Below are 26,885 nucleotides of genomic sequence, written 5' to 3'. Positions count from 1 at the left end.
CTGAGTCAGTAAGTTTCTCTACAACGAACCTTTTCGCAAAAAAAACCTCTGAATGTCTTTGTTTACATCTTAACGACTGAATTGTGCAGACATTTTGAAGCCTCCGTGGAATTCCCCTTTAATTGGTTATCAGCATCGCTGTCTAATCCGGTCATTAAAACCCCTTTTAGAGTGATTCTCCAATCACACAAGCTTTGACCAGCTAACCATGACAGCCTCTGTTGGAGTTTGCTCCACATTTCTCCTCTCCACATGAACGTATTAAGGGTTTTAAAATTGTTTAAATTGAGATATCTTGTTTTGGGTCAGCCCTGAAAGGGCCCTGCGATTGGCCGAGTAAAAAACCACGTGAAGAGAGAGTCACGCGCTTTCCAGGAACCCCGTCAGGAAGAAGATAAACAAAACAAACCAGAGAGGAGGACGGCGTGGATTTGGCGAGAAATGGCATTTAAGTTCCCATAAAGACGGGTGAAAAGAGAGAGCAACGCCTTTTTTGATAACTGCAAGAGAAAGTTAAAGGTGAGTTGACCGCCCATCTGTAATAGGGCCACGGACAACGTCGAATTGCTCGTTTAAAATCACTAAAAACGTTGTCTTCTGCGGTTAGCTCGCATGCTAAAGTTGTGGTACCAAGCTAGCTGCTGCTGAGAGAGAGAGAAAAAGGGGAGGGACGGAGGCCATAGTTATCAAGCAGCACAGCAAAGCAAGTTTTAGTTCCTCATGAATCGCTGAACTGTTTTCTGCAATATTGCTATGGACAGTAGCGTTAACCTACCGCACTTAACCTACATGTGTCAAAAAAGTCTATTTTTGGAAATAGCAGCAGCAGCTGACACTTTGCGAGTAGCGCTGAGTGGAGCGCTAGCTGGCTGGCCATCAGTCTCACTAAACAGCTGAATTGTTCTAGAAGGTGTTTGCTGTTCCGTACAGATAAATGTTGTCGACCGTGGGATGGATAGATAGCAGGTTAGTCCATTTGTGCTTTAATCCTAGCCGTGTTTCAGCGCATGTGTCCTCGGGTAAAGTTGTAAAATTTCCATATGGGGACGTAAAAGCAATGTGGATAGTTTTGCTTCAGTCATCTCGCCGATGACATGCTAAAACACGAGCTACCAACAAAGAGATCACCATCTAGCTTGAGATTAGGTTAACCGACTTGATTCACTAAACGCTAATGTTACTCCGTGGCATTATGTAAAAGTTGATGACATTAGGAAAAAACGACATCCAGTATTTTGTTGTTCTGATTGAGCGCAGCCTTCAGTAGGTCTATCGGCGCGTGTAGATTATTGTGAAAGCGTTATGTCGGAAAATACACACACATTTTATATATATATATATATATATATATATATATATATATATATATATATATATATATATATATAATAAAACGTTAACGAATCGAGGGTCACCTAAAGCGGACTAGCCTGGGTACACGCCCCCCTCCAGCACAAAGCCAGTATTGACACCCGAAAGTTACTCTTCTTCGCGTTTTTGTGCTTATACGTTGGCAGCATTTTGGCTTGCGTTGTGATGTTTGTGTGTACGACGGGGATTTATTTGCACTGGTAATACATTTTATCTGCTTTTCGTGTTTTTCACTGTTCAGTCAGCCAGCTGTCATTTCCACGTTGAGCAAAATGGTGCCTATTCACAATATATAATGTGAACATCAAACGGCTCGACTTTCGTCTCTTCGTAAAAGTTTTAGAGATAAAATAATCGTATGCATTCGCGTTATTTACGTAACCCGAGGAGGCCTTCAATATTGTTTGTTGCTCGTTGTCTCAACCGAGCATGAGTGGGGAGGGATATATAGGATCTATTGTCGGTGATTGACACCCACCTCGTCCGTTCGCGTTTCCGCGGAGGCGGGCCGAAGCCTCGCGTCTGACCAATGAGGTGACGAGAAGGCGTGGGCGTTGGCGCAGTGCAGCAGGGTTTGGTTGGTGTTTGTTTTCGAAAGGGGCCATGTTGAGTTCAGTGTTGTGGAGTGTTAGTAGGTCAGAGTCAGACATGAACCTTTCCCTCGATTAAAAGTAGCCGCAACTGCTAATATGATAAACCTGCCATTGTAGCAAATCATTAATTAGGGCTTGTTTCATCGACGATCTTACGTACGGTCATATTTAAAAGCTGAAGTTTTTGTAGGTCATTTTGTTGCCCATGTAAACACTGGGTGGGTGGCAGGTTAACACACTGGAAGTAGAAAGTTCATTTGCATTAAAAAGTGATTAGATAGAGCAGCTTCTGATGGGGAGGGAATGTGTAGTCTGGAGTTCACATTGGTAGTATGGTGAGATTATCAATTAGATTATAGAGAGACGTGTTCCAATCCAAAGCCCTGGTCTTTCCGTTGGAGCTCATTTTCACAAAGCATCTCTGAGTAGCACTGCTGGTGAGCTCATTACAGAGACTGATCCTGGATTCGCAGTCTTGCGCTGAAATGCTTTGTGAATGCCATCCTTGATCTCCCCCAACTTTAGATCCAGTCGATGAAACATCATCTAAAATTCTAGAGTGATCTCTATTCTTTAAATGTTGGTAGTACACATTTTATAAATTTCCATAATTGGAGCAACAGCCCAAAAGCACAGTGCTTTTTTTTACTGTATTATGAGAGTAACACTTACTGTTGGTTACTACTGTAAGTGAAGTATTTATGCAAGTATTTATATGAAGTATTTATATATTTACTATTATCTTACATCAAAACTTTAGAACTTCTGACTACCCAGTTCAGGCTACTTGGAACAAGCTAGATACACACGTTTCAATGCTGTTATGTAATGAATCACAGGCTGTGATTGAATGACATGGCCATGAATTATGAGGAGGTCATTCAAAGGTTCAAAAGAGATTATTGATTGGAGTGTCTGGGGATCTGACTGGTGGGATAATGCTTTAGGCAAGTTGCTTTAGAAATGCACAACAGATGACCCTCCTGCTCAGTGTATGCTGGCAAGACGGACATGAGGAGACATCCAGTTCTGTTATACTTCGTCACCTTCCAAAACCACTGAGTTTCACACAGTAGATGTTGTTTTTAAAAGCAAGTGCACTGACCATTGATGCCATCTCGGGGAGGTAGCCGTGGTGCTGTCTCAGCAAGCAGAGACCTCTGACATTTGCAGAGTAGCTTCTGTGTTTAAAGCCCGGACTGCAAATTGTGAGCCTGGCTGTAATTAGTCCAGCGCTTACTTTGCAACGTTACAGCTCTGGCAGGCACGGGAGCATTGAACTAATAAGATGGCTCCTACCTGTTCAGCACAGCCAACGTTAAATACGAAACACAATCACTAAACTCCTGCGCCTTGATACTTCCTGTATTAGCCACAGTGTGTCTGTTGCTTCGGAACGAAGGCCACCAATTTGATCACAGCACGCCCACGCCTAGCTTAAGATTCTTCAGCTCATGCATAACAAAGTGGTGGCCTCCAAGCACTCACTGCAGAGAAATGCCTATATGGTAGAATGGAGGGCTGGTTGATTTCGAGCATAGTAGTGGATTTGGGGCACTGATTCAGGGATTTGAATGCTGAAGATGGTTGATGGACAACAATGATAAGCAATCTTATTTGTTTTAAATGTGATAGGAACTGAGGGGCCATGTTTTGGGCTAAATGTGAGTAGGAACATTTAGTAGGACCTATTAGAGTGGGAGCAAACTGAATGTGAAATTTCTAAACTACAGACATTATAAAGGAAGAGACTGGTTACAGGACAAATGGGAAAGCTCGTAACTCTCAACATGGTGTGTATTTAGGGAGGAAGTCCTGCCCTTCAATAAGATGAGCCTGTTGGCTTGCTGGTTAAGCTTCCAAAAGAAACCATCCCCTCATGTCAAGATACACTTGTATAAGCAGAAATGACTGAGTGGACAGACTTTGTGAATGTGTTAGGGGCAATGGTGCACATGTCAACATTGTCTGAAGGACAACAAGCCTGCTGTTAACCTATAGATATCACATAAGTTATCATGCCTGAAATATTCTTCCAAATCCTCTACATAAGCATGTGTGTTGCATATCTAAAGAACACAGTACATGTGGAACAGCACTTCTCGCAAGGAAAAACTATTCTGTCAAACCAGATTATTCTTTAGCCTTACAAGATGTAAGTGGACTATGCTAGCTAGCTTGTTTTTCTTGTGTTATAACACATAGTCTGGATGTTATAACAGCATGGAGTTGAGGTGTTCGGTGGGTTTAAGAGGGGGCGTACCAAACACTATAACTCGAACAAGTTGTCCTCAGACATGTATTCTCATTATAAGATTACAAGATTACGTCTAGCCCCAAGAGACTAGCTATTATGTTGCTATCCAAAACTGTATCAAACAACGTGAAGATCATCCTTATCATTTCATAGGAACTACTGCACACCCTAAGCGTATAACCTTTTGTCTTATCTTTTTAAATAGTGTTTTTAAGTAGTAGGCTACTGTGTTGCCAGCAGGTTTGAGTCTGATTAGTAACCTGCAAACTAGCCAAGATAAACAAAGTATCACGGTACTGGTATATGTTCTCTTAATGTGGATCTAAGGATCTAACTTAATGGTACCTGGAAGATGTTGTACATGGGTGAAATAATCTTTCTTTCTCTTTGTTCAGTTTTGTCCGCCCATGGTATTCTTTAGCAACACAACTGGTTTCAGGTTGCCTCTCACTTATGATCAGTTGTTCCAGGATCTCTTGAGGCCCTTTAATTCTGATCAGGAAGAGCATAGTATTCACCGGGACACATGTAGCACAGGATCAAGCAAATATCCATTCTTATTACATCATTCAGTCAGTATTGTGTGCTGTAATATCTTTTTCACATTACTTGAAGAACCTGATCATTGAAGTAAGTAAAGAGCAAACAAATAGCTGTACCTTTATCAGAGCTTTAGAACAGAATAAGACAGATGTTTAAAATCTGTCCGAGGAGAGGATTTGCTTTAGCTGTTCATGTGCGGACGTTCATGAGCCACAACAACAGGTGGATTTATTAATTGCAAATGGAGAGAACCCCGTCTCTGCTCCGTTCCCTTTTCTGACATTTAATAACTCCTAGTCAGCACAGTGGAGTTGGCCATTTAATGCAAATTCAGTTGCTCCCCTCTGTCAACCATCGCAGTCCGGCAAGAGTACTAGCCCTGATGGAAGCTATGCAGCCATTGTTATGGAAAGTTTTGCATGCAGATATTCCTGGTTTGTCAGCTGTGAGAGAATAAGCCCCTGCAAAGGAGTACGCAGAGTGCTACGGGAAATGGTGTTTGTCGTGTTTTTTTTTTCTCTCTCTCTGTGGGCTGCATGCAAACACTGCTGTGTGCGAGAGCTGAGGGTGATAAGACAGTTGTTTGACTTGTTCACTGCAACAAGAGGAAATGATGTCATGCAGCATAAGAAGAGCAGGGTTGTTTTGCTCGCCGTCACAGCTGGACACATGGCTCTAAATGTATCCAGCACGTTTTTGCCGATTTTATTATGCAAAAGACGTCCAGTGGTTTGGGTCCCTCTGCTTGTCTGTGTCTGTAGGCAGAGGGGAAAGGGTGCCGTCGAGGTTGTTTTAAAAATAGCCCCACCGCTCAACGAGCTCTCGCTCTCTCGCCTCCCACCAAACTGATACACAGACTTCAGCCCTGCTGTCTCTTCCTCCATGGATCTGAATCGCCTTTTACGGACGGCCTCCGTAACTTTTTTCGACTATGGCTAGACTGCGTTGCAGGGCCACTCGGAAGAAAAAATTCTCATCTCTGCCATCATTTATGTCGCCTGCACTGTAGAATAGAGGCCCATCAGTTGATGCTGCTAGTGCCTGTTCTAATTTCAGCAAACCGCCGTTTGTGACAGCTGCTTCAAGCCACTGTTTGATTGTCTGCACTGAATTGCAGTTTGTAAGTGACGTTTTGGTTATGGAAGCCTTGTTTACAGGACTGTGCGAGTGGAGTCACTGTCATAGAGAAGCATATAGCACTGATATTCGTACAGAAAATGAGTATTATTTTGATATTTCAACCAGCTAACTCCTCATTCCCATCTGTCCCCTGTGTCTGCAGAGAACAGTGAACAGAGGAGGACAACCCGGCCATACTTGAATGTGCGGCTTAGGCCTCCAGATTACAGAAAGGCTCTTTTGTTTTATTGGTCAAAATCGATTTTCTGCCAGAGATTGACAAAAGAACAAGGCAACTGGGGCAGGAGAGGTGGCAGAAAAGTTTCCGCCAAGGAACTGGAGATCTGTGCTCGGCAATGCCTCAGGTAGGGCTTTTTCTCTCTATTGAAATCCCTCAAACATATTCTAAAATGGTGCATGTGAACGATTCTCTAGACTGTATTTTTCTTCTTTCCTTTGTGTTTTTGTTAAATATGTCCAAATGATCTGCCAAATGTTAAAAATAGCTAAATGTCAACTAGTGTTTAGACTTTCTCTTGTCCAGCTATCTGGTATAGAGATGTCGAGTGTCTGTTTACTAGAGATCGGTCCATTACTTTCATTTTAATCTTTCTTCCAGTATCTCAGTGGTATATGTTTTGATCTATTGTGCAGCCCAGCATCAGTGGAATGGATCCTCCCTTTGGGGATGCCTTTCAAAACTACACTTTTGCTGACCAGGCACTCATCAGCACAGACCTGTTGGCCAACAGCTCTGATCCAGACTTCATGTATGAACTGGTGAGTTACCTTCATGTCTGTGGAGGGCGGAAAAAAAAAAAAAAACCACCAACAGCCAATATATGTGCACTATTTTGCATAGTTTGTGGCCCACTTCGGTTTTTTATTTAGTTATTTCCTGTAGCATATGCATAGTTAAGTTGATTATGGTATCATTTTTGCAGGACAGAGACATGACCTGTCGCCAGAGCCCTAGAGGAGACATATTTGCAGTTGGGGACTGTAAAGAGTTTGACAGCATGGAACATCTTCCAGAACTGGTGGATAATGACCCAGCTTACAGCTCCAACTTTGAACAGTGGGACACATATTGGGAGGACCTGACCAAGTACACTCGCCTCACCAGCTGCGACATCTGGGGCACCAAGGAAGTAGACTTTCTGGGCCTGGATGACTTCTCCAGCCCTTATCAGGATGAGGAGGTAATAGGCCGTACACCCACTTTGGCGCAGCTGAACAGCGAGGATTCTCAACCTGTGTGTGACACCCTGTACCATCCAGACTTGTTGCTAAGTCAAAAACAGCCTGTGTTCCCCCCTCAACCGGGGGGAAAGAAGATGGGCAGGGCCAACACCTCTGCTGCTTGCAGCTCTTCCAACCGCAATCCTTTGCCGGATTTTGCTGAAGGTTCCCAGAAGGCTACCTGGCCAGTGCCCTCAAGCACTGAGACTGTGGCAAAGGCCCAAATGCAAGGAACTAGCAAAGGTGTGTCTCCACAGCCAGACAGCACAGATTATGTACGCAAGGCCAAGGTTCGCATCAGCATACCACGCAAACCCTTGCTAGAGAGTTGTGCTCAGCAAGTCAACGTTTCTGCGAGCTCTCCACTTGTGCAAGAGCATGGAACCGCTGCTTCATTGGTCAGTAATACCCAGGCAGCCACCATTGGCACTCCATCCACTGTAACACCCCTGGTTTGTGAGAAGAGAGTGGAGATTCCTAAAAGAGAAGCACCCACTGGTCCTCCAGAGGTGGGGCCATCAAGAGCAGTGCCACAAAAACTTCATTTCCCGGTGGCTGGTGGCAGCGAGACTTTGCTCACCGTGAGCTCCCTTGGAGCTGATGCTGCCGCTGCTGCTGCCGCCGTTGCTGCTGCTGAGAAGAAAAAAGAGGAGGAGCACAACTACTCATTGTTCCTAACCAGGGCCAGACTTGCAGGTAAAGCCCTAACTGACATGGAAGAAGATGAAGAGGAGGAAGAAGAAGGAGAGGAGGAGGAAGAGGAAGAAGAAGAAGCAGAAGGGGTGGATCTGGATGATGAAGACCATGATGAAGGTTTCGGCAGTGAGCATGAGCTCTCTGAGAATGAAGAGGAAGAGGAGGAAGAGGATGAGGACTACGAAGGGGACAAAGATGATGACATCAGTGATGCGTTCTCCGAGCCAGGTGGGAACCCATGTTTTTGTAAACCCATTGAATCATTTGTTTCTATATCCACTGCAGTGATAATGAACGCTGGCTGTGTCCATTCATTAGGCTTTCATTATGGGTACCATTATCCAGATGAGACTCATGAGATTAATTACTCGCAAATGTGTTTGTAGTTTGTATGTGTCCTTGATATTTCAGGATGCTGTATGGTAAGAATCCTAGTCAGCAAGCTAGGGCGGTTAGTCATGTTTGTCCTGTTGGATGTCAGTTTGACCGAGTGTGAGTGCTTATTGATGAGACACTGTGAAAACTATGTCTGTCTGCTAGGCTCTGGTGGTTTCTGAGAAGCTGTTGTTTCTTTTCAGATTATTTCACCCTCTTCCTTTTTAAATACTTCAGTGTCTTCAAATTTTTCCATTTCTCTCTATGTCTGAATATTCTCTGTTTTGAACAGGATGTGACACTGACATGGTCGAGGATGTTAAAGGTCTGACTGCTGGAATTTCCAGGAAGAGGGGCAAGCGCCGATACTTTTGGGAATACAGCGAGCAGCTCACTCCCTCCAAGCAAGAACGTATGCTGAAACCTTCAGAGTGGGACAGAGACACCCTCCCCAGCAACATGTATCAAAAGAATGGCCTACATCATGGTAAGTTTTAACACCGTTCCACTCACATTTACCTCTTATCACAGTGCTATGCATAGGCAGAATGTTTGGAAAAGATGGTTTCCTGCACTCTTTATGCCAAAAAGGACTACTTTTATAAGTATTTTTTAGTTGGTCTTTTCTATGTTTCTGTGAGGAAATGCAGATTACATTTCTTATGGATGTAACAATTCACAAAATTAATTATTTGATTCAATATGATGCACTAATGTCTTGATTCAATACATTTGTAGATGGGAAAGCTCATAACGCACAAATGGCCTCTGTTTATGAAGAAAGTCCTGCCTTTCAAGAAAAAGAGCCAGTCAGTTGAACGTTACTCTGTGTGAATATATCTAATTGATATTTAAATAGAATAAAAAAAAAAGAAAACTGAGTGGAACGCAATATTTTATTTACTTCAATTCAAGATACTAAGTAGAATTATTGGGCAAAACATTTGGTATAACAAAAAATAAGTTAAAGTAGTTTTTAGGTGTATTAACTCGACGTTTTAAGTTATACTAACTCAAGTTTTCATTGCACATTACAAATTTTTTTTTTAAGGCAACCGACTTCCTAAACTTTTAAGTAAATTGAACTTCTCAGAGCTTACAGTGTGATAGCACGTTGCAGAACCCGGAGTTCTGAAGTTGGGCAGTTACCTTTTGGTGTATCAAGGTAAAGGGAATGCCTTTAATTTATTTACAGCAGTCAATGTTTAGACTTTGCGGAAAAGGGGAAGTCCTAGTAAACCGGTGTAAAGTATAGAAAGTATGTAGCTTCAGTCGATTCATTTAGGTTGTGCAGGATTGTTAGAGATGTGTCTAAAATCATTATTTCAATAATAATTTAATTTTGGCCAATTTTTTTGGTCCTTCAAGCAACTCTTGTCCAGACATGAAAATTAGATCACAAGCGATGTCATATTATGTTAGCAGTTTTATGTAATGTGCCACTGACACTGCTACTACTTGATACATTTATTTAAAAGTGTTTGTAAGCTAATTAGCTGAAACTGTGATGTTGTCCTGTTTTTTTAAGGCTTTTTACTCGTCTGTTTGATTGCACACAAACACGTGATGTTGTCATTGCATGCTAACTGTTTCATAGATTATTTTTTTTGTGATTGACATGAGTGTGAGACATAAGTACATTGTGCCTTAATAATTGCCACAGTTTTCAACAACCAGTACACTTTTTAACGTTCCACTACAAACGTTTGTTAATGTGATGTGGATCATTGTAGCAATCCACTCACAGTTCATTATTTCTTTGCTATGGTTGGGAGGTAGTGCACATCCATATTTATATAAAAACCTAGATTTAGAGTGCATTATTAATTTTATTATTTAATTTTCTTGTCATAGAAATCCATCCAAATGATGGGCAAAGCCAGGGGTGCCCAATCCTGGTCCTGGAGATCTAACACCATGCAGAGTTTAGCTCCAACCCTAATCTAACACACCTGATCCAGGTAATCAAGGCCTCTAGAGACATATGAATGTTTGAGCCACTTGTGCTGGATCTGAACTCTCCAAATCTCCTGGACCAGGATTGGGCACCTCAGGGCTAAGAAAAAGTCCATGAGTTTCACCTGTTGTAATGTTTATGGGTAATGAGCCTCTATCTCAGTGGTTTATATGTTGCACATTTTGTTTTTCCCATAATGTCAGTATGTATGACGAGTAAAGTTGTTGGCAAATTGCCTAAGTTCAGCAGTAAGTCAGTGTGAGTCTGAAACGTATTTTCCTTCTAAACTGTGACATATTTCCAGATGAAGTGTGATATCAGGGAGCCAGCTGAGCGTTTTATCTGATAGTCGACAGTGGTGTGACAGGGAAATGAACCATAATGGTTGGTTAATACTTATTTTTGCCATTTTGACTTCAGGTTGACTTTTAACTTAAGATATGCTATGCTAGCTAGTGGTGTAGGCTACTACAATATTACATCAAAAAGCATGAGTGGGGGAAACAAACTTTAGCTTTTGTATAGTGTTATAGAATTTTCTTAATCTGTGAAGAGACCACTGGAGTTGTGTCATCTTTCTGTAGTCAGTGCCGTGGTCTTTTGCCAATATTGGGAACTTTGGGTCTAAAAGGAATTTCTCTATGAGAAGAATAAATGGGGTTTTTGAAAACTGCCTCTGTCACATCCTGTAATCAAAAATGTGCAAAAACATTTTGTCCTATGAACTTTCTTTTCTTGAATATAACAAGATCCTCTGGATTAAGAGGTCATTAAAGAGTCCAAATATGAATATTGCTATTGCCTGATTGCCTGAATCAGCCTATCAAAACCTCCGAATTACTATTTTAATGCTGGTAACATTTTCTGACGACATTTTCTCAGGATATTCACCAGCTTCTTGTTCTTATTTTCCCATGCCACCATATATGGTGCAGCAGTGACATTTAAAACCGCTATGCCATTTAAGGTAGAACAAGAAAATTCAAACAAGCAGCTGGCAAAAAAGAAGCTGACCAGCTTCATGGAGAGTTAAAATTCATGATATGAGCAGGTTTCTCAGTTTCTGCTTGACAGCTGACATTAACTTATTTTTGCTGTTGCAGAGCCAATAGGTCACTATTGTTTTGTCCTGTGGAGGTAACAGGGCATTAGCATGTCTGTTTATTCTAGAAGACTGACCGCCTTTCTCTGGCCGAATTTCAAGCCATGTGATCTTGTTTGGCTTTCAGGGGTTTCGATATGGCTTTAAATGTAGTAATGGCAAAATGCTGAGCAGGGCACTGAGAAACTAAGCAGTGCTTGTAGTCATTCGCAGAGCATTGCTGCAGAATTTTGGATGCTGCGTGTGTTCAATGTATGGTGGTTTATTGACAATGCTGTCTTGCTGACTTAGCAAACACTTTGAAATTTTGTGTTAACTGTCCAGTATAAATGTGTCAGAGACATCTAAGAAACATGTGCTTATCTTAGACTTCTCCTACATATAAATTTTCTATCACTAATTTGATTATTGTCAGAAAACTCCGTGCATGGAGTTGGAATTCTGTGAAGCTGCTACATCAGTTGTAAAAAGAACTATACAAATAAATTTGATTTGATTGATTTGAAATATCATCCATGTAGCACATGAACTGATTTTTTATCTTGAAGAGTTTAGCCAGGAACGAACATCTTCAATCACAAAAGGGATACAAACATTTTGTCCGGAGGGCAAATCATATTGGCATTCAAACTGAAATACAGAAACTTTTGAAGTGTTTACTTAATGTAGCATTACTCCCTATAAACCTGACATCCCACGATGGCACATTTGTTCTAGTTTTACATCTGAAAAGATGTTTGCTGTGAAATCACTTTAGAAGGCTGGGTTGTTGGGTGTGGTTATTATAATTATGGGCAAGTCTTCACATCTCTCAGTTTCTCCAGTGGAATATACAGTAACAAGCAATGCATATGTGAACTGGCAGGGAAGGTGAGGTTTGTTTACTTGGCCTCCTTTAAGCCAAACCATCTTAAGTTCTGTTTAGCTTATGAATCAGATGTTTATCCCTATAAACATGCTCTAAATTTTGGTATTGTGCAATTATGCGGTACAGTTTCTTCTTAGATTGAATGTGAAATTTATTCCAACATCCTGTAAAAAATGTATAATATTAAACATTTAAAATAAGCTATTTAGAATAGGTGCAGTGGGTGAAGCATGGATGGCTCCGTAATTTCCAATTCAGTCGTGTGACTAACCATTAGCCAGCAAAATACAACGTAAAAGACCATTAGGATGGTAAACATCCAGACCAGGATATGAGCGTTGCTATGCTGTATTTGACAACAGTAGTTGCAAGAACAGTGATCATTCCTTTGAGGCCTGGAGGTAATCCTTAATCGTAAAGAAATAATTTAAAGCTACTCTATATGTCCAAAATGATCTAGACATTGCCTTTAATGTGTGAATTCCAGTGCTTTGAAGTACACCTGATATTATATTTTGTATTGAGTAAGAAATTGTTAAACAAGTATTATTTTTATGCCCAGGAAGCTATTATAATGGTATAGGAACATGCCCAACCCTTAAGAGTTAAGAAAGTTTTGTGATATACATGGTTATGTAAATTGTAAATGACCCCTTGCCTCCCAGTTTCTTCCTTCTTCTACTTTGCATGGTATGGTTTTGTTTTTGGTAGATGGGGAATACAGCCCTCTGTATTTGAATAGATTGAGCAGATAAGATGAAGCTAACAAGAACAAGCCCCTGCTCTTAGTAAGCTTTTACTAATCAGAAAATATACTAGTGAGATTTACAATTCCTCACACAATTGACGTAAAACATACATTAAAAAACATCTGCTAAATGGACTAGCTTAGCAGACTAATAACGTAGCTCAACACACCACAAAACCTGTTAGAATATGCCTTTGTCATTTCAACACCAGCAACTCGAATTCACTTGCTTGGTTTTGAGTCTTTAATCTCTAAACTTGTATCAGTGAAACGCCAGTACCTGTCACGGATCTTCTGGGTGAATGCAGTCAAATTCTCACAGCAGTGTTCAAGCACCTAGTGAAAAGCCTTCCCAAAAGAGTAGAGGCTGTTACTGCAGCAAAGGGAGGACAAACTCCCTTTTAATACCCTTGATTTCAGAAGAAATGCTGGATGAGCATTTCTTAAACCTAGACCAATGTATTTCCAATGATGATTTACCATTGGTACTGCAGCTTAGTCTTGGCTTTAGCTTAATCCATGTCTGGAAAGCTGACCCATAGTTTATTTTTCCATGATTTTCCTTTCACCGTGTTTTTGACTTATTGACTACTGCATTTTGTGTGAAGCTTTGACTGATAGGAATAGCATATTAAGGCCAACTTTAATCTACAGGGTGATTCAAAAACATTCATCCGATTGCAAAATGATTTATTTCACTTGTAACCATTACAGCACGCACAATACAATTGTAAATGGTTTGTAAGCATAAAGTTTGTCATTTTACAAGTGCTCAATATGTATATACTCTTCACAGATTAACCCTTGTTTAATATAAATATATTTATACAAATCAGAGAGGATTGTTGTGCAAATGACACGTAAACTTAAAACCTCCTACAGACAGTAAGAATGAACTCTATGACCCCCTCGTTCACTTGGTATGTTCCTCACGGTTGTAAAAATATGGCACTTTGAAATCGGATGAATCTCTTTGAATCACCCTGTATTTTGGAAGATGTAAGGTACTTCTGATTACTTAAAGATTTTGACTGGCTTTCTCAGGAAAATACACGCTGAAGAAATCACGGCGGACGGACGTGGAGGATCTCACTCCTAACCCGCGGAAGCTGCTGCAGATTGGCAACGAGCTGCGGAAGCTCAACAAGGTGATCAGTGACCTGACACCTGTCAGCGAGCTGCCACTGACCGCTCGCCCTCGCTCTCGAAAAGAAAAGAACAAGCTGGCCTCCAGGTAGAGTGCACAGTTTTTTCTGGAGCTGCACTTTTGTATACCCCATTTCCTCATTCTCTGAGAAAAGCTGAAAAGCTCACTTCTACAGGAGATTTTGTTCAAGAGGGTGTTGTAGCATGAAGCCATGCTATTTTATGATCGTAATGTTATTTCTAAGTGTGAATACAGCAAACCATTTATACAGAAACATCGTTAAAACTGAACATGTGTTCAAAGTTGCTTTTAAAGCAGAATTGCAGCATGTTCCATTTAAAATGAAGGAACTAATGTCCCTGCACATTGTCGTCTGTACTTCCAGGGCATGCAGACTGAAGAAGAAAGCTCAGTATGAAGCCAACAAGGTCAAGCTGTGGGGTCTTGGCACTGAATATGGTACGTCAGTTTGAAATGGAAACTAAACAGCTGAAAGCAAATGCCTGAGATTGTTTCACTTCCGTGATGGAATTTGATAGGGAAATTCTTGGCAGGAGCTTCTTGTTTGTGGGCTGTACCATTTTTGTTTGATGATAGAGCTAGTTGTTGAGTACATGATGTGACGTTATTGTCCCTGAACATCTTTATTTTGAAACATAATTGGTTTTGGTAATTGTATGTTTCATTTTCATCTGCAGATCGATTGCTGTTTGTGATAAACACAATCAAGGAGGAGATTGTGAGCAGAGTTCAAGATAACTCGGATAACAATGGAACAAGTATGGCAGACAAGCTTGACAAGCTCATAGAGGAAACACTTGGTAAGTTGTTGCAGAGGCATTTGATGTAAAACTTGTAGAAATTTTCAAACAGCTTTTTACCTTTAAATCTTTAAAGTTAGTACTGTGCCATGGGAATATTATGTGACAATATATGTGTAAACATGAAATGTTATGTGAAAATTACATGGCAAAAGGTCATTATATTAACTTTAATGCATGACATTGTGTAGCCCACTTTGCTTTCACACTGATAGCTATATTTGAAATCTGTCTCTTCATCATTTTTCAGCTTAGTCACTTAACATTTAAAATGCTAATGATCTGCATAAGTATAACAAGAAGGATGACACATATTAAGCCATTTATCTGGACTTTCTTGACTGAGTAATAGCCTCTGGACGCAAGTAGCCTCATAATGAATTCTGTGCGTCTTCAGAATGGAGATGGAAAAGAAAGAGGGACTAGGGGCGAACAAATTATTTTTTTCTTTTTCTCTTCCCCCCCATGCAGTGCAGTCACCAGTGGCCGGCCAGACTTCAGACTTTGTGAACCAGATCTTGGAGAACACTGGCAAGGGGGATCCTACTGGAGGTTTGGTGGGACTGCGCGTGCCCACTTCAAAAGTGTAGAGGCTGTACAACAAGGTGCCCTGGCGGGCTTTTTGGAGCACACACTCGAAGCCATCCGCGCCATTCCTGTCCCACACTGTAACGGCCCGACACTCTGCATGCCCATTTCACCTGGAGACGCATCCTCATGCTTAACGTGAATACATGCATACGAACACCTGCCCGTCTGTGCACCCGTATGTATATATTTACTTTACGCACACCTATGGAAATGAAACTAGTAGTTAACCTCTGCACTCAGTAGTCTGTTTCTTACCATGTGTGCATGTGGCTGGTTCAAACTTCCATCTGCAGGCCGCCATTTCGCGAATTCAAAAGCCAATCTACGAGATACCTCCAGAAGTAGTTTGTCTTTTCTTTTTTTTTTTTAAGGGAGGGGGTGAAAAGCAACCAGTTCCTGCTGTAGCCATTTTTTTTCTTGCATCCAGCTAAAGCTGTCAAATGCCTTTTACCAGATTCAGAAAGCAGAAGTGTTCTCTGTAAAGAAATGATTTAATGTCATGGTCAGTGATGGAGAATTGAGAGTTGAAGATTGAAGAATGCGTTACTGAATAATGCCCTCAGTTTTATTTCCTGATCCATGTTAAACATTGAACAAACAAAAACACTTCTTTTGCAGAGCTCGGCTTTCCTTCTCTAGTATTGAGGCATTTGCAGGCTTAAACAAGACAAACATTTATACGCCAACTACAACAAAGTCAATGCAAATACAGAAGCATGGAAAATCTTTATTGGAAAAATAAAAGTACTGCAAAAGAAATTGATGCTAGGGGTATATAAATAGGACAGGGATGCACAGTGACAATTAGAGAGGAGCCTGGGCTTGGATGTTTTGTTTCTTTGTCTTGGGGTTGTCTCAGGGTAAAGAGAGAGCGTGAGAGATTACTGATTGACCGGTGACAGATGGTCAAGTTGAAATCCCATTCTTGAAATGGACAGAAACCATTATTATTGTGTACTGGTGACCCCACGAGAAACCATTTCCTTTACACACTTTGGTATAAAGTGCCCTCATGTCAAATTGCCCTTGACGTTTATTTGCGAAGTCGCACTGAAGGGGCTCAAAAAATTGATTCCCAGACTGGGTCTTGTTCATATTTGTACTTTAATAAAAGTAAGATTCATTGTGCCTTGTAGACATGGAGGTGGAGGAAAAACGAAACTTGCTCGAAAAACGAAAACAACAAAAAACGGAAAAAAAAAAAAGTGTAAACAAACAAGCGGACCATTTTCGAGGAGGAGAGCAGCAGCCAGTGCGAGAGAGGTCAGACTTGTGGGTTTGTTATGTATTTCAGCTTGACAAAGATACTCTGAATGTACATAGGAACATGGAGAATACAGATTTATGCCACAGAGTCTGTGCTATGTAACATAAGATGGCTCTGACAAATATTTTTTTTTTTTTTTTTTGGTGTGTGTGTTTAGTTTCTCCTCTTTTGGTACTTCGTTTAAATGAGAATGGGTGTGTGGGTGTGTGTGCGCGTGTGTGCGTGAGTGTGTGCATGTGGGGGAGGGGTTGTTTTAAGACAACTATTCATGTTAAATACAAAAAGAAGGTATTTGCACACTATATTCTGATTGTTTTGTTTTTGTACCAAAGACACATGCAACGTAAAATGGCAACTAGCCAGTTTAAGTAAGGTTTTGCACAGCTAACCTGACACCGTATTGAATGTAGGAAAAGTGGTAGGGTCAGGGATTTTCAATGAACTGTGAAATTTGCTTGGGTCCAATTATCTACAGAAAGAAGCATTCATTCGCATCCTCAGAGCTCTCTTGTACTGTTCTTCAGCTCTCAAGTAGAAGTGTTGCTCTGGAAACATTTGTACCCAGTCACTTCCAGCGGTTTGGTTTCCCACCATCGTAGTTTTGTCAATTGAACGCTATTACAAAAAAGAGCTGCAGAGCTGATAATGCTTCTGTTTTGCATATATGTGACATTATCACTCAACCCAAAGGTTTACTGTTATTGTTTAGAGGAGAATCCACATACAACAATTCTTTATCGAGTACTTTATCTTGCATATAATATGTATAGTCATGACTTCATGCACATGCACACTTACATAGATCTATTACTAAAATGACACCTTTTGACTTGCTATGTTAATCAGCATGACTCATTTCTATAACTTTATATTCAGCAAGTATCCTTGAAATAAGAAAGAAAAGATTTATTCTCTATATTTTTGTAGTGGTTGCCTTGCTTGTTTTCTGTTTGTTGTTACAAAGGAGACATTAGAACATTTTGGAAAAAAGCTCACCCTACGTGGGGGAACAGACACTTCCTCATGACATGGCCGACCCTAAAGGCGTCTTACTTTGACAGATGTTTTAAACCTGTAGACAGTCGAAAGCTAAGAGAGTACTCAGACTTTTAGGCAAGATTGCATTTTTGAGAGAGAGCTTTGTAGTCTCACTTTGAGAGCTAGCTGCTGCACCTTCTCACTTGTTCAGTCTGAAAAGCTACTGCAGTTTTTTTTTCTGCAGATGTTTGTCGTTTGTAAAAAGGCTCGTTAACGGTGACTTTTGGTTTTTGGTGAAATTTGTAGAGCTCTTATTTTTGATTGAATCAAAGAAGGGAGAATATTTTTTTTCCTCTGAAAACCCAGACTATATTTAAGCTTAAGAATTTTGTACATCATAGCTATTATCTTTTATTTTCTCTTTTTTTGGTAGCATAGTAGATTCTCTATATACCGTCCATGTTAGAGGCTACTGTAATGTCAGTGTTTTTTTTGTAAATAGGAAAGAGATTTATCTTCTTATCTTATAAATGTTATAATGTTATATATATATATATATATATATATATATATATATATATATATATATATATATATATATATATATATATAATGTACATGTACTATATTACATGTAAAAAAAACAAAAACAAAAGCACTTTGTCTACACAAAAAGAAAAAGAAAAAAAAATGCATTTTTTTCCTTCCATCTGCTGCTAAACCGGCCTCGTTTGAATGCTGCAGTGAGTACTTGATTTTACCATCTTGACCAGGAAAGGTTGACAGTGAGGTCTTGAAAGGATGGGCTAACTTTTGAGTCCCCCTGTGTGACGATGACTACAGCGTCACAATCTTCATTTGCCTTCAGAAGACATTTCCTATGGAAAAGTGCAAATTCTGCTTTGGGTTTTTTCTTCAGGTCGATGTACAGTGTTGACACATTCTCCCTGGACGTTACCAGTGGCGAATATTGTTATCATTGATATTTTTTTTTTTTTTTTTGTACTTGTACTTAATGGGGAAAATCTGAGGTATTCAAGGAAGCTTTGACTTCTTGTTAGTGACTCAGAAGAAAAATATATATATATCGCTGTACTGTAAGGCAAATCCGTTTGCCATGGGGGAATTGATCGGACTACGTTCCTTTGCCTTTCCGAACACCCATCCATTCTCAAAAGACGACAAGGCTGCAAAGCTTTGTTGCTGTGGCAACTTATCCCGGCCTTAATTGTGCCATTTTCAACTAAAGCTTCTTAGCCTGGCATTGGCTATACATAATTATGACCGTTCTTTAAAAAGAAGAAAAAAGAAAAAAAAAAACAAAAAAACAACTAAAAGCACTTGATGGCAAGTGACAATAAGCACAGGGGGTTTAGGAGGAAACGCATGTCGTTTATCTGTCGGTGGCCTGCTGTATAGGGAGAGTTTGTCTTTGTTTCTTGCGTTGTTTCAGGTTCTTGTATCCCAACATTTATGGTTGTGAGTTTTAGACTCTGTGGCATTCAAACAGTTAAGGAAGTGGTCGTTATTCAAAGCCAGTAATGTTTTGTCTGTTGTTTATTTTTTAAATAAAAAAGGCAAAAAAAAAAGTCTCAGCTAAGCTATAAATTTAATTCATACACCATGTGAATTTATATTCAAGATATATGAGCTGATGAGGGGCCTCTGCTGCAAATCAGGGTGATCTGAGAGAAATGAATTGAAAAATTGAAGTTTTCCAGTTTGGGGGAAATTATTTGAAAATATGAATTCACACAATATTTCAAGCTCTAATATATCTAGCATACCAGTTGATATTTTTTTTTAAAAGAATGCACATTTATTTAGCATGTACTCAAACATCATTGTACTTCATACTCCAACATGTAATGATACTGCTTTTTCAAAAGGGAAATGACATTTGCTTTATTTCTGATTCAACTGGCAGTTCCTTTCATTTGTTTGGTTGTTTCTTTGGTTTTTCTTTGTTTTTTTAATTTGCATATTGTCCTATTATCCGTTCACTTTAAACTATAACTTACCAGATTACATTCTTAAAAAGAGTAAGCTAGCTATTAAGTCCAAATTCTGCTTCTATTTGTCTGCACTATATTGATAATTACATGAATGTTGGGGTTAAAGCTGCTTAATCATGTTGTATAGAAAATCAGTAATCATTCCTTGTTGTATTCGACTTGTGTGTGCCCACTCCTCGAGCTACTAGCTAAAAACCTTTTTTATTGTTTTTTTTTGTTCATCAAGAGATTACGCATTTGCCACTGTATTTGTACAAACAACAAGTTCACCTAAAGCACTTGGATCTCAATGGAAAATTACTGAAACATTTTCTTCCAAAATTTTCCAAAATGGCTACAGTACACATTCAAGAGGAGACGTACATGCATTCATGTGTTTCCTTTTCGTTTTGTATCGTTTTGGCATGCCTATATATATATTATTTTTTTTAAATATGTAAATACGTGCGTGTTGTGTATGTAAGAAACATTGCTCTCAATGGTGCACTATGCAGGTCTTACTTCCTGTAGTAAGATGGGATCTTGCTTTAGTTTTCAGCTTTCCCGATGAAGAGGCTTGTGCTTATTTTTTACCAAGAAATTTTATCTTGATTAAATGGATAAAATCCAAACATTTGTTCTTTTAGGTGGCCATAACTTGCTATTCAAAATGTGTTTAGACAATTTGAGATGTCAAGAGGCGGCCTGTCTTATTGTTGCTAAAAAAACAAATAAATAAACATGCTCTTTCCAGTGTATTTAACCTATTGGATGCTGTAGTTTTGTCCATTTGGTTAGTTGTTCTATGTTTGAAGCGGTCACTTATGGACCTTTACCAAGCACTCTGCCGTTTTCTGTTGTGTTTTTTTTTTTTTTTTTGGTTTTGTTTTGTTTTTGTTTTTTTGTGGGGGGTTACTCTGTAATACCTTTCAAAAAAGCATTTCTCAGTAGGTACAAGAGTATCAGATTAGAGACCGTCATTGGTTTAGAGTTTTGTAGAAGCATGAACTGACGCATTCCTCAAACTGTTGCTTCTTTGCTTGTAAACGTCCTGTTGAAGGCTTTACGCTGTACCTCTTTGGTAATGATATTTGAACATGTTGATGGAGCACTATGATGAAGTATGAATATACATAAGGCATGACTACTGTGCATGCTGACCTAATTCAGTTGATATATTTTCACACACCGATATGTAACTGACTATCCAACGAGCCTGTATTAAGGTCATTGTTTGCAGGATATATACGATTGATTCATTGACCTAAACCAGTGAGCACAAGGGGAGAAAAGAGGTGCCACACATACTTTGGTGAAGATAAAACTCCATAGTGCTCCAGTCCTCCAAGCCGAAAAAGACCCACACTTGCACTTGGTTTTACAAAAAAGAGAGTCAACGTTATTTTTGAAATGATGCCTGCAAAATCAGGTGCCTTATTCAAACAGATGAAAATCCACTTGATCTATTGACATTTTTTATGGAAACAAGATTTCTGCCCATTATGCCAAGAACTAAAACATGGTTTTGTTTGATCTTTTCTTTTGGTTGTTGAACAGCGTCGCGCAGTGAGCTTTTTGCAGATGAGAACTGTTGCTGCTTTGCCTCGTACAGTTTTCATGTAAAGATGAATGTAGTCTTCCTTCAGTGGAATCAGTTCAATATAAGTTCATACACTTTGATTTGTGGAACATTTTGGTTGAGAGACTATCCAAAGAGTGCTGCAGTCTTGATGTAGACTCATTTTAGACATGTTTATATTGTCATATATGCGTGTTTTATTTCTTAGTGTTTTTTTTTTCTTTTGTATTTATGCTAAAATCTGTAGATTCTTACACAAGTTTGAATTGTTTCTGCCTTTGTACTTATAGATCTTCACCTTTTACTTGCCATAACATTTCCTGTATTTTTTTTTTTATTATTATTATTTATTTGTCCTCACCTCACCAACAATGATTTGTAGTGGAAAATACGTTATTCCATAATAATAAAGATACAAGAGAAGGCCTTGCTGAAATACATTTAGCAGACCCATACTGGTGGAGATTAGGGACTTCCATAGGAGCCCTCTAAGGAACTGGTAGATCAGCTTTGCAAAGACAATGTCAAACCTTGTAAGCGTTGTGTCCCCTCACCAATGTTCAAGATTACTGTGCCTCTCAAATTTTCTGGTTCTGCTGTTCCTCAGATTGCTGGGTAATGACTTTTCTTGGAGCAGTATCATTCATTCACCAACAAACAGAGATGGCCTTCAGCAGTTGTTCTCCAATGAACAAAATCAAAGTTTTCTGAAAACACTCAAACGACACACAGAGAGGTGCGCATTGTTTGACCTAGATCTGTCCGAGACCAAGTTTCAATCAACGGAGGGCAGGAAGCAGAGGACTGTCGCTGGTTTCAGGGCTGATGGTTTTTTGCACTAGCCAGCAACAGATTAAGCAACGCAGATGTTTGCGCGGGCTGGAGGGAGCGTGTTTCCTTGTATCCAATCACCTCCGTCGAGAAGTCCCGAGTCTTCTCCCGATAGTTGCTGCCGCATGGCTCCCTCCATCTCGCCGGAGGGAGAAAGCTCTTTGTTTCAGTGAGTTTAAATCAAAACTTGGACATTGGGTAGGAGTCCCGTCTCACCGCCCATGGTGCTGAATTTCAAAATATGTACTTGAACACCCTCAGTGGAATGAGAGCTGTGACTTAGCATCTGTTGTCTGGCTCATGGACGCAAGATGGCCCCCCATCTTGCAAGGAACTGTGCTTGGACAGTGGCAACTGTGACATCGACTCAAGCCACTGCAACAGCCGTGCCAAGGCCTCGCGCTCTCAAAAAACTAAGGGGCGACCGTGTCGGACTTGGACTGAACCTGTGGTTGGGTGGGAAAGGGGTGTGTAAATGTAGCGGTGATAGCTTTTTTTGTTTGTTTGTTTGTTTTTTTACTTTGAGGAGGACATGGAGAGCTAGTAGGGTCACCTGGACTGTTGGGCCCAGATCGCTCAACTTTGCACTGAAGTGCACTGGACACGTTCAGACGACTACCACAACAACACGGCGTTCCCAATAATGCTAACAGCCCTTGTACCTTTTCCGAGCACCACACACAAAATACACACAAACACACACCATTACACTGCAATGATTTACATCTCCTTCCAAACTTTTTGCCAAATTTCCATTGAGTTAGAGCTAATAATTGACCTTTTGACTTTTTTGGGTGTGGTTCTCAAAAATAAGGAACAATCTGTTTTTGTTTTTGTTTTGGAAAATCCATACAACGTTCAATTTTATGACAACCGAAAAAATTCAAACCCATTTGAAAAGGAAAAAAAAGCTACACAATCCATGACCTTGATGTAATGCTTCTGATGTTGTATGGTATTCTACTAGATAATTTAGCATGGGATCTTTAAGTAGCTAGTACTGTGTGTGTACTCCCCAAGTGTACAATTTCTCTTTTTGTCACAGTAGGAAGGCTGTATTTCATTGCTAAGTGCTCTGTTATAGATCTCTTGGTGATATTCTTAAGCAAAATTCTGCAGTGTATCCTACTGAAACTAACAGTTACTTGATCCTATTAGCAATGTCTATATTTGTAGTTCACATATATGCCTGTTCAAATACAATATCTTGACAGTTGTTCTATTTATGTTTCAATGTTGTGCTGGGTTTATACTTTTGACTTTCTCTCTCTTATTTTTGTTGTTTTATTATTTTTAGAGGCACAATTAGTTGGAAAACAGCTTGGTTAATTGAGCCTTGTTAATGTACAGATGTGAAGTAGGCTTAAAATCAGTTGTGATCGACTTTTGAACATGTGTCTGCTTGTGCTATTGTGCCTCTCTTTCTTTCTCATTTTGTATTATCCTTACTTATGTCACTTCATTGTATCAGCCCGGAGTTGGTACCACAATTTTGCTTGTAACCATGATAGTCTAATTCTATTATTGATTTTAATATCGGAAATAAACATTAGAAACGGCAGCCTTTGGTCTATGAGGTCTTTTTATGTCATAAATGTCAATGGGGAGAGCAGGGCACAACCTAATATGGGGTAAAATGTAACGGATATTTTATGTAGTTGTACAAGTTGTACATGCTTTTGGTCTTTTTTTTGTGGGGTAGTCGTGGGCTGGAGGTTAGGGAACCAGCCCTGTGACCGGTAGGTTGCCAGTTCGATCCCCAGAGCTGACAGTACATGACTGAGGTGTCCTTGAGGTGTCCCTGGGCGCTGCGGATACGGCTGCCTAACGCTCCGGGCAAGTGTGCTTACTGCCCCCCAGTGTGTGTGTGTGTGTGCTCACTAGTATGTATGTCTCACTTCACAGATGGGTTAAATGCGGAGGTGAAATTTCCCCATTGTGGGGCTAATAAGGGTCACGTAATCTTAATTTCCTATTCCCATAGCACAGCCATCTAAATTTTGACAAGAATCAGTAGAAATTTCTCAGAATTCACCCTAAAACATGGTTTTGTACCATGAAAGGACCTTTTCCATCATGGGTTTCATTAATTGAATTTCATTGTACAGTCACATGCAAAAGTTTGAACACATCCACTCAAATTACATTTTGTTTATTGTTTAAGTGAAATTAAGTTTACACGTCCTCTACAGAGAACACAATTAAATATGAGATTTTCTGCAATTTTAGCGCACAATTTTTATTTGTTTGCTGTGTTTAACATATTAGAGTAAATAAAACACACCATACAGTACAAAATGTGCTAGAACTTTTGCAAAAGTCACATTTTGTTAGATTTGTCCCCAATATGTTCCATTCTGCAAATAAACAGTAATTGTATATTAAATGTGCAGAAGTCTATAAAAGTCTGTAAAAAATGTGTTAACTTATTTTCACTTAGTAAAGCAACAAATATATAAATTGACTAGGGTGCCCAAACTTTGCATAGCACCTGTAACATTTTACTTACCTGCTTGGTTGCTGTAACACAGTACCACAGTGAAAGGATGTCAGGCTGAAGTACAGCCCAGGGGCATTGGCTGGGCACTTAAAGATATGGGGCTCAGCCCCATTCTCTGTAGAATTGTTCTGTTGTCCCTCCAGAATTCTTTGTAAAATAATCTGTGTGCAGTTGCTGCTTTTTTTAATTTAATGGTTTTATGTATAAAACAAAATTGATTCACCAGTGTTGATTGCCGTGTCTTATGCACAAAATCAGGCAGAATGCAAAAGAGGAAAAAAATATTAATCTTGTTCAAATAGCACAAAAAGTGTTAGTGTTAGTTAGATTGTGCCCCACTCTCTCCTACATGATTGTCAGAATGGTGCAGACTGGGGATTTGAAGACGTGCTTTAAAAGGGCTGAAAATAGGCCTGTACTTTCTGTGTAAATTATAGTCAGACTCATGACTTCCTAATTCTGCCTTCCTCTACCCTCCCTCTCTTCCTCCTATTCTCCAGTGTTCTTCTGTCTCTCTTCCTCATTCCGTCTCTGTTCGCCTTGCAGTCCTGCATTTCATTGTCAGCATGACACAGCAAACTTTCACCTACAGTCCAGCCTGGCCCACTATTAAAACAAATCAATAGTTTGGGTCTCCTCCACAATGCCGTCTCTGAGGCACTATCATGTTGTCTCATGTTGACTTTGACTTTCTGTGTATGCCTGGTAAGCTTAGAAATTGTTATGTAAATGATCCATATATACTTAAAATATATATTCTTTAAAGGTTACGTCTGAAAATGTCTTATTTTGTTCTATTAGAGGTATTCAGTTCTAAGATCATGCCTAAGGACTGGGATAAAAACAGTGTATCATAGATCATCATTGATCTAATTCAGAACACACACACATTATCTATGCCACTTATCCTTCTGGGTTGCGGGGTAATTCAGAATAGTCTACCCAAAAGTACCCAGCTGACAGCTGAGTCTGTGGTCAGAGACTGACCTCTGTAAATGGCTAAAAGAAGTCAAACACACTGAAAAGGCATAAGTTTTGATTCTCAAAAAATCTGCTTGAATAAACTAGACATGCCATATTTGCGTTTGTGCAATGTTGACCTAAAAAGGTATTAAAAAGCATTGAATTATATTTTCAAAAAATGTACAACAACCCTACTTTAAGACAATAGTAAACGTTTCTATATTAATAGGATTTTTTTTTTAAGCAGGTTAGGGTATGTTAGACTTGGGTTGAAATTCTTCAGGAAAGCAAAATTTCCACTCTGAGCCACTCTAAATGACTTTGTTTACATCTCAACAACTGAATTACCTCTTGTGTCCCTTTCACAAACGTAATATAACACATATACAGGGTTGGTCAAAACACTGAAAAAGTATTGATGGCTGAAAACTGTCCTACATATACTGTCCTAAATATACTCAGTAATGAATTCTGTCACAGTAAATAAAAGAGTAATGTATTCTGAATACATTTAGAATAACTGGCTGACAGCTTTCTTCATGTAATTGTTCTGTTTAAATGAAGTTCTGAAAATTCTCAACTCTCTCTCATTCACTGCTTCCATCCATGGCTGCTCCCACAATCCCCAAAGCAGAAGTCCAGTGCTCATAAATATGTCCACGACTGTGGAGGTTATTAGTTTGACCTTCCCTCAAAAGAGCTCAGGAACGATGAGTGTGTTTTATATGCACTCAATAATCCAATCAATCTAATTTCTTCAGTTATCTGATTATTCAAATGGTCATGTAAACAGCATACTCTGATTTCTGAGACCGGAGTAAGGTCTAGAAATCCCATTAAGAAATCCAATAAAGAGAGCTGGATTTTAGCTCAGTAATCGGATTTCTCGCTCCATGGGTGCTCTTATCGGATTTCTTTCCGAGTTCTCACTCTGGCACTCCTAAAAACAGACCGTGGTACTGGAAATAAGCAAGCAGCGCCGCCGCGAGATGCCAGCAAAACACCTTTGCAGTAACTGAAACCAATCTTCTTTTTCCGGCTGCTCCCTTTAGGGGTCGCCACAGCGGATCATCAGCCTCCATCTTGCCCTATCCACTGCCTCCTCTACTTTTACACCAACCATCTCCATGTCCACCTTCACTACATCCATAAACCTTCTCTGAGGTCTACCTCTTCTCCTTCTACCCGGCAGCTCCATCTCCAACATTCTTTGACCAGTATATCCACTATTCCTCCTCAAAACATGTCCAAACCATCTCAACCTGGCCTCTCTGGCTTTATCTCCAAAATGCTCCACCTTCACTGTCCCTCTGATTAGCTCATTTCTAATCTTGTCCAGCCTT

The 26,885-nt window shown here is 39.8% G+C and overlaps 1 protein-coding gene across 2 annotated transcripts; it reads left to right on the top strand.

The window, feature by feature from the left end:
* The first annotated feature begins 332 nt into the window (after nt 1-332).
* crebrf (creb3 regulatory factor) lies at nt 333-16,667 on the top strand. Of its 2 annotated transcripts, none has more exons than XM_017721246.2 (9): nt 333-519; nt 6,047-6,248; nt 6,538-6,663; nt 6,828-8,049; nt 8,489-8,683; nt 13,916-14,105; nt 14,404-14,477; nt 14,717-14,839; nt 15,311-16,667. In XM_017721246.2, the coding sequence occupies exons 2-9, from the start codon at nt 6,240-6,242 to the stop codon at nt 15,427-15,429; spliced, it is 2,058 nt and encodes a 685-aa protein (XP_017576735.1). In that variant the 5' UTR covers nt 333-519; nt 6,047-6,239; the 3' UTR covers nt 15,430-16,667. The 2 variants fall into 2 exon arrangements, with proteins under 2 accessions (XP_017576735.1, XP_037402204.1); XM_037546307.1 differs by lacking the exon at nt 333-519 and adding an exon at nt 5,835-5,884.
* Nucleotides 16,668-26,885: the final 10,218 nt, after the last annotated feature.

The sequence above is a fragment of the Pygocentrus nattereri genome, chromosome 16, assembly GCF_015220715.1.
Source record: "Pygocentrus nattereri isolate fPygNat1 chromosome 16, fPygNat1.pri, whole genome shotgun sequence".
NCBI lineage: Eukaryota > Metazoa > Chordata > Actinopteri > Characiformes > Serrasalmidae > Pygocentrus > Pygocentrus nattereri.
The sequence above is the reverse complement of the archived record's forward strand: the minus strand, read 5'-3'. Positions and strand labels throughout refer to the sequence as shown.

Bases quoted from the DNA above. Each gene is read 5' to 3' on its own strand.
- crebrf (XM_017721246.2), top strand. The intron at 8,684-13,915 runs GTAAGTTTTAAC...TGGCTTTCTCAG, and splicing joins AAAGAATGGCCTACATCATG to GAAAATACACGCTGAAGAAA. The intron at 14,840-15,310 runs GTAAGTTGTTGC...CCCCCCATGCAG, and splicing joins GCTCATAGAGGAAACACTTG to TGCAGTCACCAGTGGCCGGC.